The sequence below is a fragment of the Camelus ferus genome, chromosome 14 (genome assembly GCF_009834535.1).
Source record: "Camelus ferus isolate YT-003-E chromosome 14, BCGSAC_Cfer_1.0, whole genome shotgun sequence".
NCBI lineage: Eukaryota > Metazoa > Chordata > Mammalia > Artiodactyla > Camelidae > Camelus > Camelus ferus.
In genome coordinates, this window is record NC_045709.1 from 4,016,245 (window position 1) to 4,032,420 (window position 16,176).

The window sequence follows — 16,176 nt, forward strand, 5'->3', positions numbered from 1 at the left end:
TGTTCTCAGCCTCTTAGGCTAATTCTTTCACACATAAAGATAATATTCTCAATGGCAGGATACTTTGGGTAGTTTTCCAGTGGAGCTGAATTGATAGTTACATACATATTCCCCTTGTTTGATTCTTCTTTTAATGGATAGCAGGATGAGGTAGCCAAAATTTTCACAGCTCAAGCATATATTTGTAGGAAAATTTACCACTACAGTGTAAAAATCACCATAAACTGACTACAAAAATCTGACACAGAAATGGTACTCTCTGGAGAAACTGATGAAGCACAAATTATTGCCAGTTTCCATCAGAATGAGAGTTTTTATTTTAATGTAAAAAATAATAATGTGTATAATTTAAGAAATGATACTATTAATAAATTGGGATAGAGTCAAAGAGAGAAGAAATATTGTCCTCAAAAGATCTTCTCCATATGATTTCAAAGCAATGGCACCTGGGAAGGTAAATTATGCTTGTATTTATCTTTGATTTGTCAAGTGGTATATAAGATATGTACAATAAAATTTAACTTGTTTTACAATTATATTGATGATTTTGGGTTTTTTTCTCCCCATTATTTGGTAGAAAAGTATTTTCAAGGGAAACTAGAAAGTCGATGGTTAACGGGTTGGTGAGATGATAGATCGGTCACTTCTAACATGAGCTATGGAAAAGAACGAGCATGTTGAGCGAACCATCACCAAGAGGGTGATTTTGTAATAGGGAAGTGTATCCTTCATTGCATCTTCCATGAATTAAGTTAAATATATACTCCCATCCCCTGCCAATTTTCTTGTTTTCCTTAAAAAATCCAGTAGACTTAGAATCAGTTCATAAAACTCACTTCAAAATACATTTTCAGTGGGTTCCGAGACTTAGCACCTGCTATATAATATAGAAATTTATTTTCTTTCCCCTGCCTGTTTCTTGCTCAAGATTCAGGGTATTATTACTGGCTTGTCTCTTCACTTTAATTTATATTCTTCATGATTGCATAAACTTGGATCATGTGCTTCTTCATAAACTTCATCTTTTAAAATCATGGGGTATTTCCTAGTAAATATTTGAATCTTTTAAGTCTTTAATCAGTTAATTATCTTAACTACATTTACCTCCTTCTTTACATACCTATCTTTACCTGTATCTCTAGAAACATGATAATGAAAACTGTACAAAATAGGAGGTATAGATCCACTATAGTTTTGTATCAAGGCAGCATGCTTTCTCTTTTGTTTTCAAAATTCTTTACAATATAACTCAAAATCCAGAATGGTACCATGGTGTTCTGAATGAGTTAAGCTACCCAGAATAAGGAAAAAAAATTAACTTCAGGGAGAATTCTAACATATCTTTTACAATAGATTTTCTGCTTATAGTCCAAAAGTTATCAGTACCATGCGATTGCAATTTCTTCTAACTCTGGTCAATTCAAACAATAGGTACAAAGTACCTTAAAGCAGCATGAAAGAAATCTTCTCAACAGAATCATCTGAAATATGAGCTGTTAACAAAATTTTCTGTGATAAGGTCACAATAAGAAATTGATTTAAATGTCATTTTTCAAAAATAGGAACATTTTTAATATAAATATATTCAGTGTCAGTAATACTAAAAAAGTTCAACAAAAGAATAAACTAAAAACACAAAATGCTTCCTAAAAATGTTATAGTAAATAATATCATGTCCCCTTCCAAAATTGTTCAAAGAATAAAAAACAGAGACTTTACTATGAATAAAAAGATACCATAATCAGCCAAACACTAATATATAGAAATCCAAAGCAGGATAAAAATGTCTTAGGAGATATCATTACAAAAAAAATATGACAGAGAATTTCACTCCGTAAAAACACCAGCTGTAAGTTTGCTTTTTTATCACACTATATTCAGCATGTACAGCCACCAAAATAATCTACTCAAAAATGCTTAAGAATACACTGAACCAAAGAGATGAAAGACTTGGACACTGAAAACTATGAAACATTATGGAAAAAAGAATTAAAGAAGACATAAATAAATGAAAAGACATCCATGTTTACAGAATGGAAGACTTAATACTAAGATAACAATACGACCCAAAATGATCTACGGATTCAGCACAATTTCTATTAAAGTCACAACAGCATTTTCCCCCATAAATAGAAAAATCTGTCCTTAGATTTATTTGGAATCTCAAGGGACCCTGAATAGCCAAAACAATCTGGGAACAGAAAATGAAGTTGGAGGTCTCACACTTCCTGATTTTAAAACTATAATAATTTAAATGGTACAAAACTGACACAAGAATAGACATATAAACCAATGGTGTAAAACAGAGAGCCCAGAAACGCACCCTCACATATATGGTCAACTGATTTCTCACCAGAATGCCAAGACCATCTCATGGGGAAAAGACACTCTCTTGAACAAATGGTGCTGAGAAAACTGGATATTCACGTGCAAAAGAATGAAGTTGGATCCTTACTTTACACCATATACAAAAATTAACTCAAAATGGATCAGAAGCCTAAATGTAGGACCTAAAATTGTAAAATTCTTGGAACAAAACATAGGGGAAAATTCATGACATTGGACTTGGCAATGATTTACTGACTACAACACCAAAACACAGTCAACAACAACAAAAAGATAAATTAGACTTCATCAAAATTAAAACCTTTTGAGCATCAAAGGATACTATCAAAGGGAATAAGAAGACAACCCACAGAATGGGAGAAAATATTCGCAAATCATATATCTGAGAATGGGTTAATATCCAGAATATATAAAGAACTCCTACAACTCAACAACAAAAAGACAATGCAATTAAAACATAGGCAAGGAATTTGAAAAGATAGTTCTCCAAATAAGATATATAAATGGCCGATAAGCACAAGAAAAGATGCTCAATATCATTGGTCATTAGGGAATTACAAATAAAAACCACAATAAGTTGCTATTTCATACCCATTAGGATGGCTATTATTAAACAAAACAAAACAAAACAAAACAAAACAAAACCCAGACAAGGTTTGTTGACAAGTGTTGACAAGGATGTGGAGGAACTCGTGCACTGCTGGTGGGAATGTGAAATGGTGCAGCTGATGTGGAAAATAGTTTAGCAGCTCCCCAAAAAGTTAAACATAGAATTGCAATATGATTCAGTAACACCACTCCTACAAAAGAACTGAAAGTAGGGACTCAAACAGATATTTGTATACCAATGTTCAAATAGCACTTTTCACAAGCCAAAAGGTGGAAAAAAGTCATTGACATATGAATGGACAAACAAAAATATTATTCAGTTATAAAAAGGAATGAAATTCAGTATATGCTATAAGACGGATGAAACTTGAAAACATCATTCTAAGTAAAATAAGCAAGAGACAAAAGGTGTATGATTTTACTTATGTGAAGTACCTAGAACAGACAAATTCTTAGGGACAGAAAGTAATACAGAGGTTACCAGGGTCTGCAGGGAGCAAAAGATGGGAAGTTATTTAATGGGTATAGAGTTTCTATATGGGATGATAAAGAGAGTTCTAGGAATAGACAATAGTGATGGTTACACAATACTGTGAATTGTGCCAGTGAATTGTACAGTTAAAAAGTGGTTAAAACAGTAAATTTCATGTTATGAGGGGAAGGGAATAGCTCAGAGCTTAGCATGCACAAGGTCCTCAGTTCAATCCCCAGTACCCCCCACTAAATAAACAAACAAACAAACAAACCTAATTACCTCCCCCCAAAAAAGAATAAAATAAATAAATAAAAACTAAAAAAAAAAACACCTAAACAACATATGTATATTTTACCACAATAAAAAAAAACAATAATCTATTTAGTGAATACCTAATTATCTCCCACTGCTGATGAAACCCATTTTGTTTAGATTTTCAGATTACTATTAAATGTACTGTGTGTGTGTACACATGCCTGTAAAATGAATCTCTCTTGAAAAACTGACGCTGGGATGTTGTGTGCATCAGCCTAGAGAACACTTTCAAAACTTCCAAATAATAATTGCACTCCAGTTTGATAGCTGTTTCAGTTATTTATCTACATCAAGATGAACAGGTGTAACTTAAGGAAGAATATCCATAAATTCAACTGATGACCCAAAATGTATATTTATAGTCAAGTGCTAAAAATGAACATCTTACCTGATACAGCATGACAGGTTCTATATTGTATCCTAAGGTATCTGCAAAGTTCTTAGCGATGACTGTTTTTCCACAGCCCTGCAAATGGAAACACAATCATTCAAGGGATAAGTCAAAACAACCAGAAGTCAGGAAACAGAAGTTTGTAGTAAGGCCTCCATTCTTACTTTTCCTCCAATTAAACATATGTCCTTAACCATGTGAGACTGCATCATTTCAGCCAGGAGTTGTTTATGGCTTAAAGTTTGTATAAAATGGTCTGATGCACAAGGTTGACTTAATGGCCTGGTCCCAGCTGGCACCTATAATTAAAGAGAAGTAAATATAACATGCACATGTTTTCTCAAAATATTAGTAAATGAAAGCATATGACTCCATTTAAAAGTCCCTACTAATTTTCTGCTTAATTCAGTTCTATACTGGTTTTGATATTTCCATAGAGCAGCACATATTTTCTCATTCACAGATCTGATGACCATTAGCATCAAACTTCCAAGTCAATCATCTCTCTAAACTTAAAGCCCCATGCTGTCAGACATTTTCTTAAGAATCAAGTAATTTTCACACTATTTATAACTTATAATAACAATGTCACTACTTGAGAATGAAGGCTTTTGTCCAAATTTCAGTTATGAGTACAGAATTTAAAATCAGTCTATTGAGTTTCTCCAAAATCACCAAAGACCTCCTGATTTCTAAACTCACTGTCCACAAATCCTTTTCCACTCTTATTTTAGTTTACCACTCAGAAGCACTTGTTCTTAAAAACTCTACTTCTATCCTTCAAATCTACTTCCTTTTATTTTCTATCTATCTCCTCCTTATTAACGTCTCCTGGGGAACCTATCAGAAGAGGATTTCCATGCCTTGCTGAGAACTCTGGACTTGATCAGACTGCACACAACATGAACCCTAAGGAAATGTAAGTTTGGAAGTGACAAGATTAGATTTGTTTTTAGGAAAGATCATCCTGGTGGTAACACAGAAGGCTAACTTGAAGGGACGAGAGGCAGTGACAATAGAAAGCCATCACCAAAGGGGAGCACATAATGAACTCGCTCACACCTCATGCCTCTGGACATTCTGTTCAAACTGCCTGAAATGTCCTACCAGCTTTTCACTCCTGGGCCACTGGGAAACTCCTGTGTCATAAGACTTAGTTCAAGCCCCGCCTCCTCTCTGAAACCTTCTCCACTCTTTCTCCGGACTCCTGGTATTACTTCCTTCTCTTTATCCCCACAGCCATTCCAAGGCAGTCCTTACTCATCTGCCTCTATCCTAGACCATCAGCTCTGTGAGGTCATTCATCTGAAGAAGACAGAAGAGCGTAGTGGGAAGTGTGCTGTCTAGACGTCTCAGCTGTGCCATTTGTTAGCTGGTGACTATGGGTGAATTGATTACCCTCTTCATATTTGTTTTCTAATCTATAAAATGGAGACAATAAAAGTAATCTCCAGGGTTACTGGGGGATTTAAATGGCGTAACACACGCGAAGAGAAAAATACAAGTACACTGTAGGCACTCAGAAGATTTTAATACGGAGCCTGGCTCATGGTGGACATCGTCAATGTTTTGTTTGATGAATGAGTAAATACCGTTACATGGATAAATATTACTAATATAATCTTAAAAAATTTAAAAGCCTATCATAAAAGTTGGCTCTGTTATAATGTAAGAAGGCAAGCATTTATTCTTTCCTACAGTCACTAACAATTTAATTAACTCAGCATTCATCAAGCTTTGTTTCTTATCACCTGTTGGGGTTCTTAGGCCCCCTCAAAGAAAGGGTAAGAAGAGGCAGAGCAAGCAGATGGAGCATTCAGACCAAATATCCTTCCCCTCCTCTAAAAACTGCTCAACTACAACAGCTTCTCTTTTAACTGTTTCACGTGGCTGACAAAGATCTTATTTAAAAAGTGTTCCCTCGCTGCTAAAATATGTTTGAAAACACTGACTACTTCTTTCCAAGGACTCAGAACAGAAAATGCTTTCATTAATTAACACTTTATTTGATTTCCCTGAGGCTGACTTTGGTTTTTGATGAAAAACTATCCCTGTTTCTCCTGAATTTTTCCAGTTTACAAACATACATGATTCTGAATACATAGATACACGTACACAGACGTGACACTAAGGAACCATAGAAGACTTATAAGGGGACCATAAACCCCATTTAGGTCATAAAAATGGGTAGTACAAGACACATGTTGTAAAGTACAAACCTTGATTCATTACCTTAATGGTCACCTCTTTTCCTGCAATCCGGATAGTGACAGAAGCTTGGAAGACATGATTTTCAGTCACCCTCTCCACTCTCACCACCTCCTCAGGGAGCACAGAGCTTCTTGAATCTTGGAGTTCAAAGCGCTATAAAATTATAAGAAAAACATGTAATTCACTTTTTATTTTAGTATTAATGTTGGAGATGGGGGAGATTCCATCTTAATTAGAACGGAAACTCACTATATGTTATAAAAATAAAGGTCAAAACAATGAGAATTTTTTCCCTATTTTTACAGATGCCATTCTACTTAGTTATTAAAGATAATATGAAAATAGTCCCTTAAAATGTCCTAAGTGACAAGAACTGGAAGGGCTGAATTCATGAGAAGTTTTCAGCCTACAGTCTTGATAATCAAAAGATTCTAGTTTCCTAGAAAAGGATGATGAGACTTGAAAAATGCCAAAGTAAAACAAGGCCTATGTCGATATATCAGACCTGGGTATTTCTTAAATCAACCGAAGTTACTCTGCTGCCTGTAATTCATAAAAATAGAACTTCCTGGACACCATTCTGCAGATTGCTTGTGGTTAGTTTAACTGACAACGATAAAGTGTAACAATCAATCTTCCACAGTAACTGCCTGGCACAGTGCCTTCTACATTGGAGCTTCTCAATATTTGATAACTGGATTTAAAAGGCCAAGAACACTGATTTTTTCTCCAGGTAGGCCAATGGTCAATGTTCTAACACTAGGTTAGACCCCTTCATACTAGCTAGTTATATAAAATATGCACACAGAGAACACAAGTACCTGAAAAATAAGAATACTAATTGAGAATTAATTAAATCCTAAGCCCGACTAACCGCATGTTCCATATGAAAAGCTTAATTCATTCTTAGCATTAAACTGGCAGAAATCAGTCCCCCCAAATCCTACAATACTTTTAGGACATTATCACTATAGTGAAAGAGTTGAAACTCAATGAAAGAACAGATCACCACTTAATAAACAGAATAACTCAACTCCAGAAAACAGATTTGAGAGAAGAAAATTATCTTCAACTTCAACATTCTAAGCATCACAGCCCAGTTAAAGTCTTTGGTGTCATAGGTACTTAAGACAATCATTACTTTCCCCAAGCCTAAGAAAAATTGTTCATTTGTACTCTCATAAAAAACATAAGTTTTATAGTTTACATAAGTTATATACACTAACTCCCATAGTGTCACATAATTTGGAAGGAGCTGCTTCCATGTTGTAGACAAATAACAAGTACTGATACCTTAATTTCATGCAAAAAAAAAATAATGCTACACTGTATTTTAAGGAAGGTTCAATAAGAAAGGAGTAAAGTCTTAGCCAAGTAAATAAATTCATTAGAATTTAGAACCTAAACCCATTAAATTCTAAGAAAACATACACATGAGCTTAAAGATGTGTGTGTGTGTGTGTATATATATATATATATATGTGTGTGTGTGTGTATATATAAAAAGTACAGTTAAGTACAATGTGCCTATCTCTGGTGTGCAGCACAATATCCCAGTCATGCATATACATATATTTGTTTTCATATTTTTTTGATTAAAGGTTATTACAAGATAGTGAACATAGTTCCCTGTGCTATACAAAAGAAACTTTTTAAAAAATCTATTTTTATATATTTTTACCCCAGCTATAGTAATGTCAGTTTAACTTGATATAGGGTTGATGTTAAAGCACTTATATTCCAGAAATGAACACTAATGCCTCGAACCACTTGATATATTGGTTATGTCCTTATTAATAATTCAAACTAAACTATTTCAGTAGAATAAAAATAGTAGACTAGAATACACTAAAACAGTAAAAGAGCTCAAGTAGCAAGGTGAGTTACCATTTGCTGACACAGGAAATTTAAGGACTGTTACAAAAAGGAAATTGAGGAGTAAAGTAGATATATAATTCTTAGAGGCCACATGATAGCAAAAGTGAAAAATTAAAGTTTATTCACCTTACCATTTTATATTAATGAGCATTTCCTATGAATTCTTGGATTTCAGTTAAATAAACAGCACAAACATATTTTTGGATACACTTTTTGGGAGATTACATTATTTGAACTGTGAAGTATAATTAAATAAAAGAATATGTCAGTCACATGGGTATTGGTCTGCAAGGCTTCCATATTCACACTCACAATTCTCAATCCTGTGCCACCAAGTTATTCATTTTCTTCATATCTTTTTCTAGGCTGTTGAGCACAAAAAAGAGAAATTCTCCATACCATGTTATCTGCCACTGAACAAACATGTGGCCCCCAGTCTCCACTGGGCTCTTTTCCCAAAGCCCTTCAGCAACTAACACAAACCATGACTACTCTCCTTGGGAGTCAACCCAAGCCCATCTCATCAGGTGACCCAGGTGCCTCCTTCAGCCACAGCAGAACCTTTGGGTATTTACTCCTTCACTCCTCACTAGAATGTAAGTCCCATTAGGGCAATAGCAAAATGGTTCACTCCAAACTTCCAGAACCTACAATCATGCATGGGACACAGTCAACAGTCAATAGTTTTGTTAAATGAATAAATAAAATTCTTTTTTTAAGTCTCAAAATCACCTCTATTTTCATCAATCCTTACTTCTTTTCCCACTGTCTCAATAGAAAGGACTTCCGCTCTAATTATGAGTGAAAGGAAAGTAGCTAGAAGTCTGCTTTCCCCATCTCGGCTATGGCAATCCATCCATTGCTGGGTAGAACTTATGTTCTCTCAGCATTCCAAATCAAGGCACAATGGGTGCTCTGGAAATGTCCTTTCCTGCCTTCCCTGGGCCATGTTTTCACAAAGTTTTCATGGAATCCGCAGATTTTGTCCCTTCTTCCTATAAAGATGTTTGTCTCCCCCATTCTAGGAATCAGACAAAAAGTCATTTCTTGATTCTACACAATCTTGAGTGACCTACCATCTTTTTGTTTCTACTTACCATCAAATTTATTTTACATGTAGTATATAATACTGTTTCAGCTTCCTCATCACTGATTTACTATTTGGCCCACTGATTTCTGACTTACATCCCCACGACTCTACCAGCACTGCTCCTGGTAAGACACAACCAATGATATCCTATTCGCCAAATTAACTAGTTTTCCTTCTATTTCACTGGTTTGCTCCTTCTCAGTCTCTTCTGCAGGTTCTTTTTCATTTTCTTGACCAGTACACATTAGGGTATTTCAGGAGTAAATCTTTTATATTTTTATATATATATTCATTTTCAAATAATCTCATCCAGTGTCATGACTACAAACCATCCACATGTTCATCACTTCCAATTTTGAGTTAATAATCTAAGTCTTCACTCCATAATACAACTCTGCAGCATCTGAAATTTGCCATTACTTTCCTTTTAAACCAGTCTCTTCTCAATGTTCCGTGAGAATACTCTGCTGTTCTATTTCTATCTCTGACTGTTCTTCCTCTGCCTAATTTGGAGGTTCTTTGCCCACTTCCCAATCCTTAAATGTTGCTGCTTCTAAAGTTCAATCTTCTGCCAGTATTTCTTGTCATACATATGTTCCTCTTGAGTTCTTTCACCTATCACCATGAATTCAACTAATACCCATACATCAGTGACTCCCAAGTATTTATCTACAATGAGGTATCACCTCATACCAGTCAGAATGACCATCATTCAAAAGTCCACAAATGACAAATGCTGGAGAGGCTGTGGAGAAAAGGGAACCCTCCCATACTGCTGGTGGGAATGCAGTTTGGTGCAGCCACTGTGGAAAACAGTATGGAGATTCCTCCAAAGACTAGGAACAGACTTTCTGTATGACCCAGGAATCCCGCTCCTGGGCATTTATCCAAAAGGGACCCTACTTCAGGATGACAGCTGCACTCCAATGTTCATAGCAGCACTATTTACAATAGCCAAGACATGGAGACAACCTAAATGTCCATCAACAGATGACTGGATAAAGAAGATGTGGTATATTTATACAATGGAATACTACTCAGCCATAAAAACTGACAACATAACACCATTTGCAGCAACATGGATGCTCCTGGAGAATGTCATTCTAAGTGAAGAAAGCCAGAAAGAGAAAGAAAAATACCATATAAGATTGCTCATATGTGGAATCTAAACAAACAAACAAACACAAGCGAAGCATAAATACAAAACAGAAATAGACTCACAGACATAGAATATAGACTTGTGGTTGCCAAGGGGGCAAGGGGTGGGAAGAGATAGACTGGGATTTCAAAATTGTAGAATAGATAAACAAGATTATACTGTATAGCACAGGGAAATATACACAAGATCTTAAGTAGCTCACAGAGAAAAAAATGTGACAATGAATATATACATGTTCATGCATAACTGAAAAACTGTGCTCTATGCTCTACACTGGAATTTGACACAACATTGTAAAATGACTATAAATCAATAAAAAAAAGTTAAAAAAAATACCCATACATCAGTGACTCCCAAGTATTTATCTTTAACATCAAAATTGCTCCAGATCCATATTTTCAAGTCTGCTAGACAAACCCACTTGGGAACCTCAAATTCAAAAAGACCCCACTGTATGGAATTATTTAGCCCCACCCCGGTTGTGCTCCTTTGTTCCACTTTCTCATGTTAATTTACTGTATCTCTATCCATTCAGTTCTCCAAGCGAGGCTTCATGGACATTTTGGATTTCCCACTTTCTCTCACAGCCCCTCAACCCACCCTATATTATCAATTAGTAAGGTCTGTCATCCTACCTCTGAAACATTTCTTGTATTCATTAAATATCCACTTCACTGTCCTAATTCAGGTGTTTATTACCTTGACCAGAGTTACTCATCATTATGCTATCCTACTATCATTATATTAAAAGTTATTTATTTGCATGTCTGATGCTCCAGCCAGACCATAAGTTCAAGAGCAGAAATCCGATCATATCTGTTTCTGTATCCCCAGATTTCTGGATGCTCATCACCATTGGCCAAATAATGAGTGTTCAATTAATGTTTGTTGAACCAAAACGAAAACACTAAAAGAAAGATTCTTCCATGTTTTTCAGCAAAGACTATAGTTCACATTATGTTGTCAGTGGGTAAGTGGCAGCACATCCTTCCTAAATTACTGACAGAAATCACTAATTTAACCTTTGTTATGATGCAGTCCTACCTAAGGACCAAGAGACAAGGCTGGATGTACCTACCACTATTTTGTAACAAATCACATCATTCTCAAAGTATAGCAGATTCAAAATGAGAGTAATTCCTTTAAGACAGCCTTAACTAAAAGCTAGAAGTGATTTTTATGACTACAGAAACATGTCTTCAGAGCAGGAACATCATATGACAGCACCATCAAGGGAATGAAAGATATTCCAGTCATTTTTATAGCTTGTTTAGAAAAAAGAAAGGTGTTTCGAATTTTAGCTGAATATATTTTGAGTGAGTAATAATTTTTCCTTAAAAATAGTCTAAGTGATTAGACTAAAATCCAAATGGATATCTAATTCAAATACAACTATCCATTAATTCCTATGACAATCAACATCAGAAAATAATCATCCTTTATCAAGAAAAAAGTTACCTTCTTGGTTGGCTATTATGATGTTTTTCCAAACTCAACAATATTTCCTTAATTTTCACCTCCTGTAATTCAAAATTATTTGAGGATATATAAAATTTTGTTCATCCATGAACAGAGAAAACAGACAAACTGAGAATAAGAACAGACCACACAGACTGCCCCAGAGCAGATCACAAAAAATTAGAACTGTCGATAAACTGTTCCATTTTTAAGGACAGAGATTTAATACTCTGATCCGGTTGTATGCATCAGTGCGTGATGGTCTTACAAAAAGGAAGTTCCTCATTAGGTTCAGACAAATGAATTAAAACCACCCCCACCCCAAATATCTACTAAGGTGTTAGAAAAAAGAGTACTGTTCATTAACTAGCTCTTCACACAATAAGGCAAGAAAAGACGATCACTTTTTCTTCTCTTACATAAGTAAAAAAATTCCCGTTTCCTTTTTTTAAAACTCTACTATTAGATTTGAAATAATTTTTGTTTGTAATATGAACCCTCAATCATTTTTCTATGTTCCCCCTCATTATAAAGGTCAAAATAAAGGCCAAACAAAATGAAGCAGCACTGATTACTTTCTTTAGGAAACTCAACTCTTTAAAGGTATTCTGTAACTTCACAGAATTCGTATGACTAATTTTGAAATTAGAGACCAGAAACACATCAAAGTGGTTTCTTTGTAAAAATAAAGACCTTTGTTCATAACAGACTTATCTAGACACTGAATACCTTCTCTTTTGTCACAAAAAAAATTTATTTTGCTTCATTTTTATCAGAACTGTGACATTTTCTTCTGCCCTATGTGCCCTTTTCCCAAGGCATTGAGTTTGTGCTGACAGGCATCTAGGGAGCTCATCTGGAATCACAGCCTTTTTTTCTGAAACACTAGGTGCTCTATTTCAATGACCCAGGCCAATTTAGCTCAGATGTTAATTCAATCAAAGGGCTCCAGTTCTTTTTTTTTTTTTTCAGAGCCTCTAATAAACCTTCAAGTGAGCTACACAGTCAGAATGGAAGTTTCCTGACTCCTTGAGCCTATAAATTAATTTCCCCATTTCCAAATGGTTCACTGCCTCCTTAACAACCTTCCACCTCCTCCTCTCCCTGCAGCACCTTCCTCACCCCCTCTCACACACCCAGCAAACCTTTCTTCCCTTTCCATCAGTGGTGCTATTTCACTGACCCCAGTCCTGCTTCTATTCTCTGCTGTCTCTTCCACTTTCCTTTGCCTCTTTACTATTACTTTCCTCTTGCTTTTTTTTTCTTTTTCATATGTTTTCATTTTAGGTTATCACAGGATATTGAATATAGTTCTCTGTGCTATACAGTATGAACTTGTCATTTATCTATTTTATATACAATAGTTAGTAACTGCAAAACTCAAACTCCCAATTTATCCCTTCCTTCCCCTTTCTCCCACTGGTAACCATAAGTTTGTTTTCTATGTCTGTGAGTCTGTTTCTGTTTTATAAATAAGTTCATTTGTCTTTTATTAGATTCCACATATAAGTGATATCATATGGTATTTTTCTTTCTCTTTCTGGCTTATTTCACTTAGAATGACAATCTTCAGGTCCATCTATGTTGCTGCAAATTACATTATTTATTTATTTATTCTTTTTATGGCTGAGTAGTATTCTATTGTATAAATATACCACAACTTCTTTATCCAGTCATCTGTTGATGGACATTTAGGTTGTTTCCATGTCTTGACCATTGTAAATAGTGCTGCTATGAACATCAGAGTGCATGTATCTTTCTGAATTAAAGTTCCCTCTGGATATACGGCTAGGAGTAGGATTGCTGGATCACACATTAAGTCTATTTTTAGTCTTTTGTGGAGTCTCCATACTGTTTTCCATAACAACTGTACCAAACTACATTCCCCAAAACAATGCAGGAAGGTTCCCTTTTCTCCACACCCTCTCCAGCATTTATCGTTTGTGGACTTTTTAATGACAAGCAATCCCCTTGCTTCTTTATGATTTTCTTTTAGATTCTGTCGCTAACTATACTTTGCAGTGTCTATGAGGAACAGCTTTTTGTTGGTTTTATTCTGTCATTATTATTATTAACATCACCAATCAATGAGAATGTTGTTTCTTTGGCTAGCTAATCCATGAAATAAAATCCCAGTGAAGTAACTAGAATCCACTGTCCCACTTTTCTGAGCCCTTCTTTCTCACTCTTACTAGCTGCTTAGAGAGTATTTCTGTACTCTCGAAGACTGTGTGTAGATTTTGGGATTAGGGAGAAACAAATACCCTTCCCCATGTCTAAGGTTGTCAAATTCTGTCCTTCAGAAAATGAAGGGTCTACACACATAGTCATAACAGCTTAGTGTTCACATTCTACCTACTCCTTAGAAACCTGCAACTTGAGCCAAACTGTACAGGAAAAACAAAAACTGTCTTTCATAAAAAGGAATTATTTGAGGTGACTCGATGAATCTCTGCCAAGGATCAACACTTTTACATATATAGTTATAAGATACCGTATAGTGTGACCAGCCCTTTATAAAACACTATCATTAACTTTGCAAGTGAGGAAATTATGTCATTTGCATTTTAAAAGAAAAACGTGCTCCATGTGTTATAAATTATATATACAAAAATGAGAACTTCATTAGTTTAAATGCTAGCTCTATAGCAATTTCCATAGTTTCATATAAAATGCTTGCTTTTCCAGTTAATAATTTAAGTTTTAGGAAGATAAATTTTAACTTGGTGTTATATTAGATATTTGCCTTAAAACTTTTTTTTTTATTTTGAAATGAGTTACAGTGGAAATTCACTTTTAAAAATTATCCTGAAATAATTTCAAACATATAGGAAAGTTGCAAGACACAGTTGTACAAAGGGCTTCTATTTCACCTTCACCCAGATTTCTCAGTGGTTAACATTGTAGCACATTTGTTCCCTCTGTCCTGGGAACCCCGCCGTCAACACGCACGTGCGTGCACCCATTATCATAGGTTGTTTTCTGAACCATTTGAGAGCAAGCCGCAGGTATGAGGCCCTGTCACTCCTAAACATTCCAGCTCATGTTTCCTGAAAACAAGAACTCTGGCCAACATAATCACCACATAAGCTTCAAAATCAGAAAATCAATTTAATGGCACAGTACTATCCAATCCACAGACCCTATTCAAGTGTAACCAATTGTGCCAACAATGTAACTCTTTCCTATCAGGTCCAGTGCAGGAACATGTACTGCATTAGCTGTCATATCTCTCCCATCTCTTTCAATCTGAAATAGTTCCTCCGTTTTTTGTTTTTTTTTTTGTCATTCATGGCCTGGGCACTTCTAAAGAATACAGGTTTTTCATTCTGTAAGATGGCCCTGAGTCTTGATCTATACAGTGTTTCCTTATGGCCAAACTCACACCATGAACTCTTAGCCAGAATCCCCCAGAAGTGATGCTGAGCTCTTCTAGCACAACACTCAGGAGGCACACAATGTCAACTTGTCCCACCTGGTCAAGTTGATGTTTACTGTGAAAATAACATTTTCCAGTTTTGTAGACAATTGAGTGGGGAGGGGAGGGATATTCTTAGATTACAACAATATCGTGTTCCTTGTAGAAACTCCACCCATCAACTTACGTTTTGTTTTGTTTTGTTTTATACATTCTGCACATTTATTCCAATGTGAAAGGGATATATAATTTTAAACATTTTTTAAAAGTTTTTCTTGCATAAATACTACATTCACATGTTTCAAAAAGCAGAAACTAAAAACAGGTGCATTGAAAAGCTTCCTTTGCATTTTTATACTGCATCAGCCCAAATCCCACATTCCACCATCACCTCTCATAGGTAGAGTCTGTCCTTAATTTTTCATTTTCCTTACTGGTATTCTTTACACATATACATGTAACTATGTATATTGTTATTTTTTCTTATTTTTCACACAAAAGATAGCATAATTATTTACTCATTGTTTTGCATTTACACTTTTCTCTTAGTATAGCTTAGATATTTCAAATTGCACTTTCAATTCTGTACACTGTCAGAGCTTATTTTTAAATAAGTTGGTCCTACCAGCCAGAAGTTGACTCTGCAGACTTGTTAACCATTGTACATAGTGTAGGTTTTTCCAATCCAAGGAAGGAGGTTCCACTTACCAGCTTTAATATCCTTTGATGACTTCTGTGTAAATCAACCACCACTGTGCTGGTTGACAAATAGTGATTTTTCTATTTATATAACTACTTCTGCATTTATCAGTAGGCATTCTACGCT

The 16,176-nt window shown here is 35.2% G+C and overlaps 1 protein-coding gene across 3 annotated transcripts in view; it reads right to left on the reverse strand.

Moving 5' to 3' along the window:
* The window catches only part of VWA8 (von Willebrand factor A domain containing 8), a 294,919-nt gene that overhangs the window by 234,065 nt on the left and 44,678 nt on the right, over positions 1-16,176 (reverse strand). For all 3 annotated transcript variants that reach the window (XM_032496061.1, XM_032496060.1, XM_032496059.1), the window contains exons 10-12: positions 6,369-6,500; positions 4,301-4,435; positions 4,134-4,211 (exon numbers count right to left, since the gene is read on the reverse strand). In XM_032496061.1, coding sequence (XP_032351952.1) covers positions 4,134-4,211; positions 4,301-4,435; positions 6,369-6,500 — 345 coding nt within the window. The remainder of the gene's footprint in view (positions 1-4,133; positions 4,212-4,300; positions 4,436-6,368; positions 6,501-16,176) is intronic.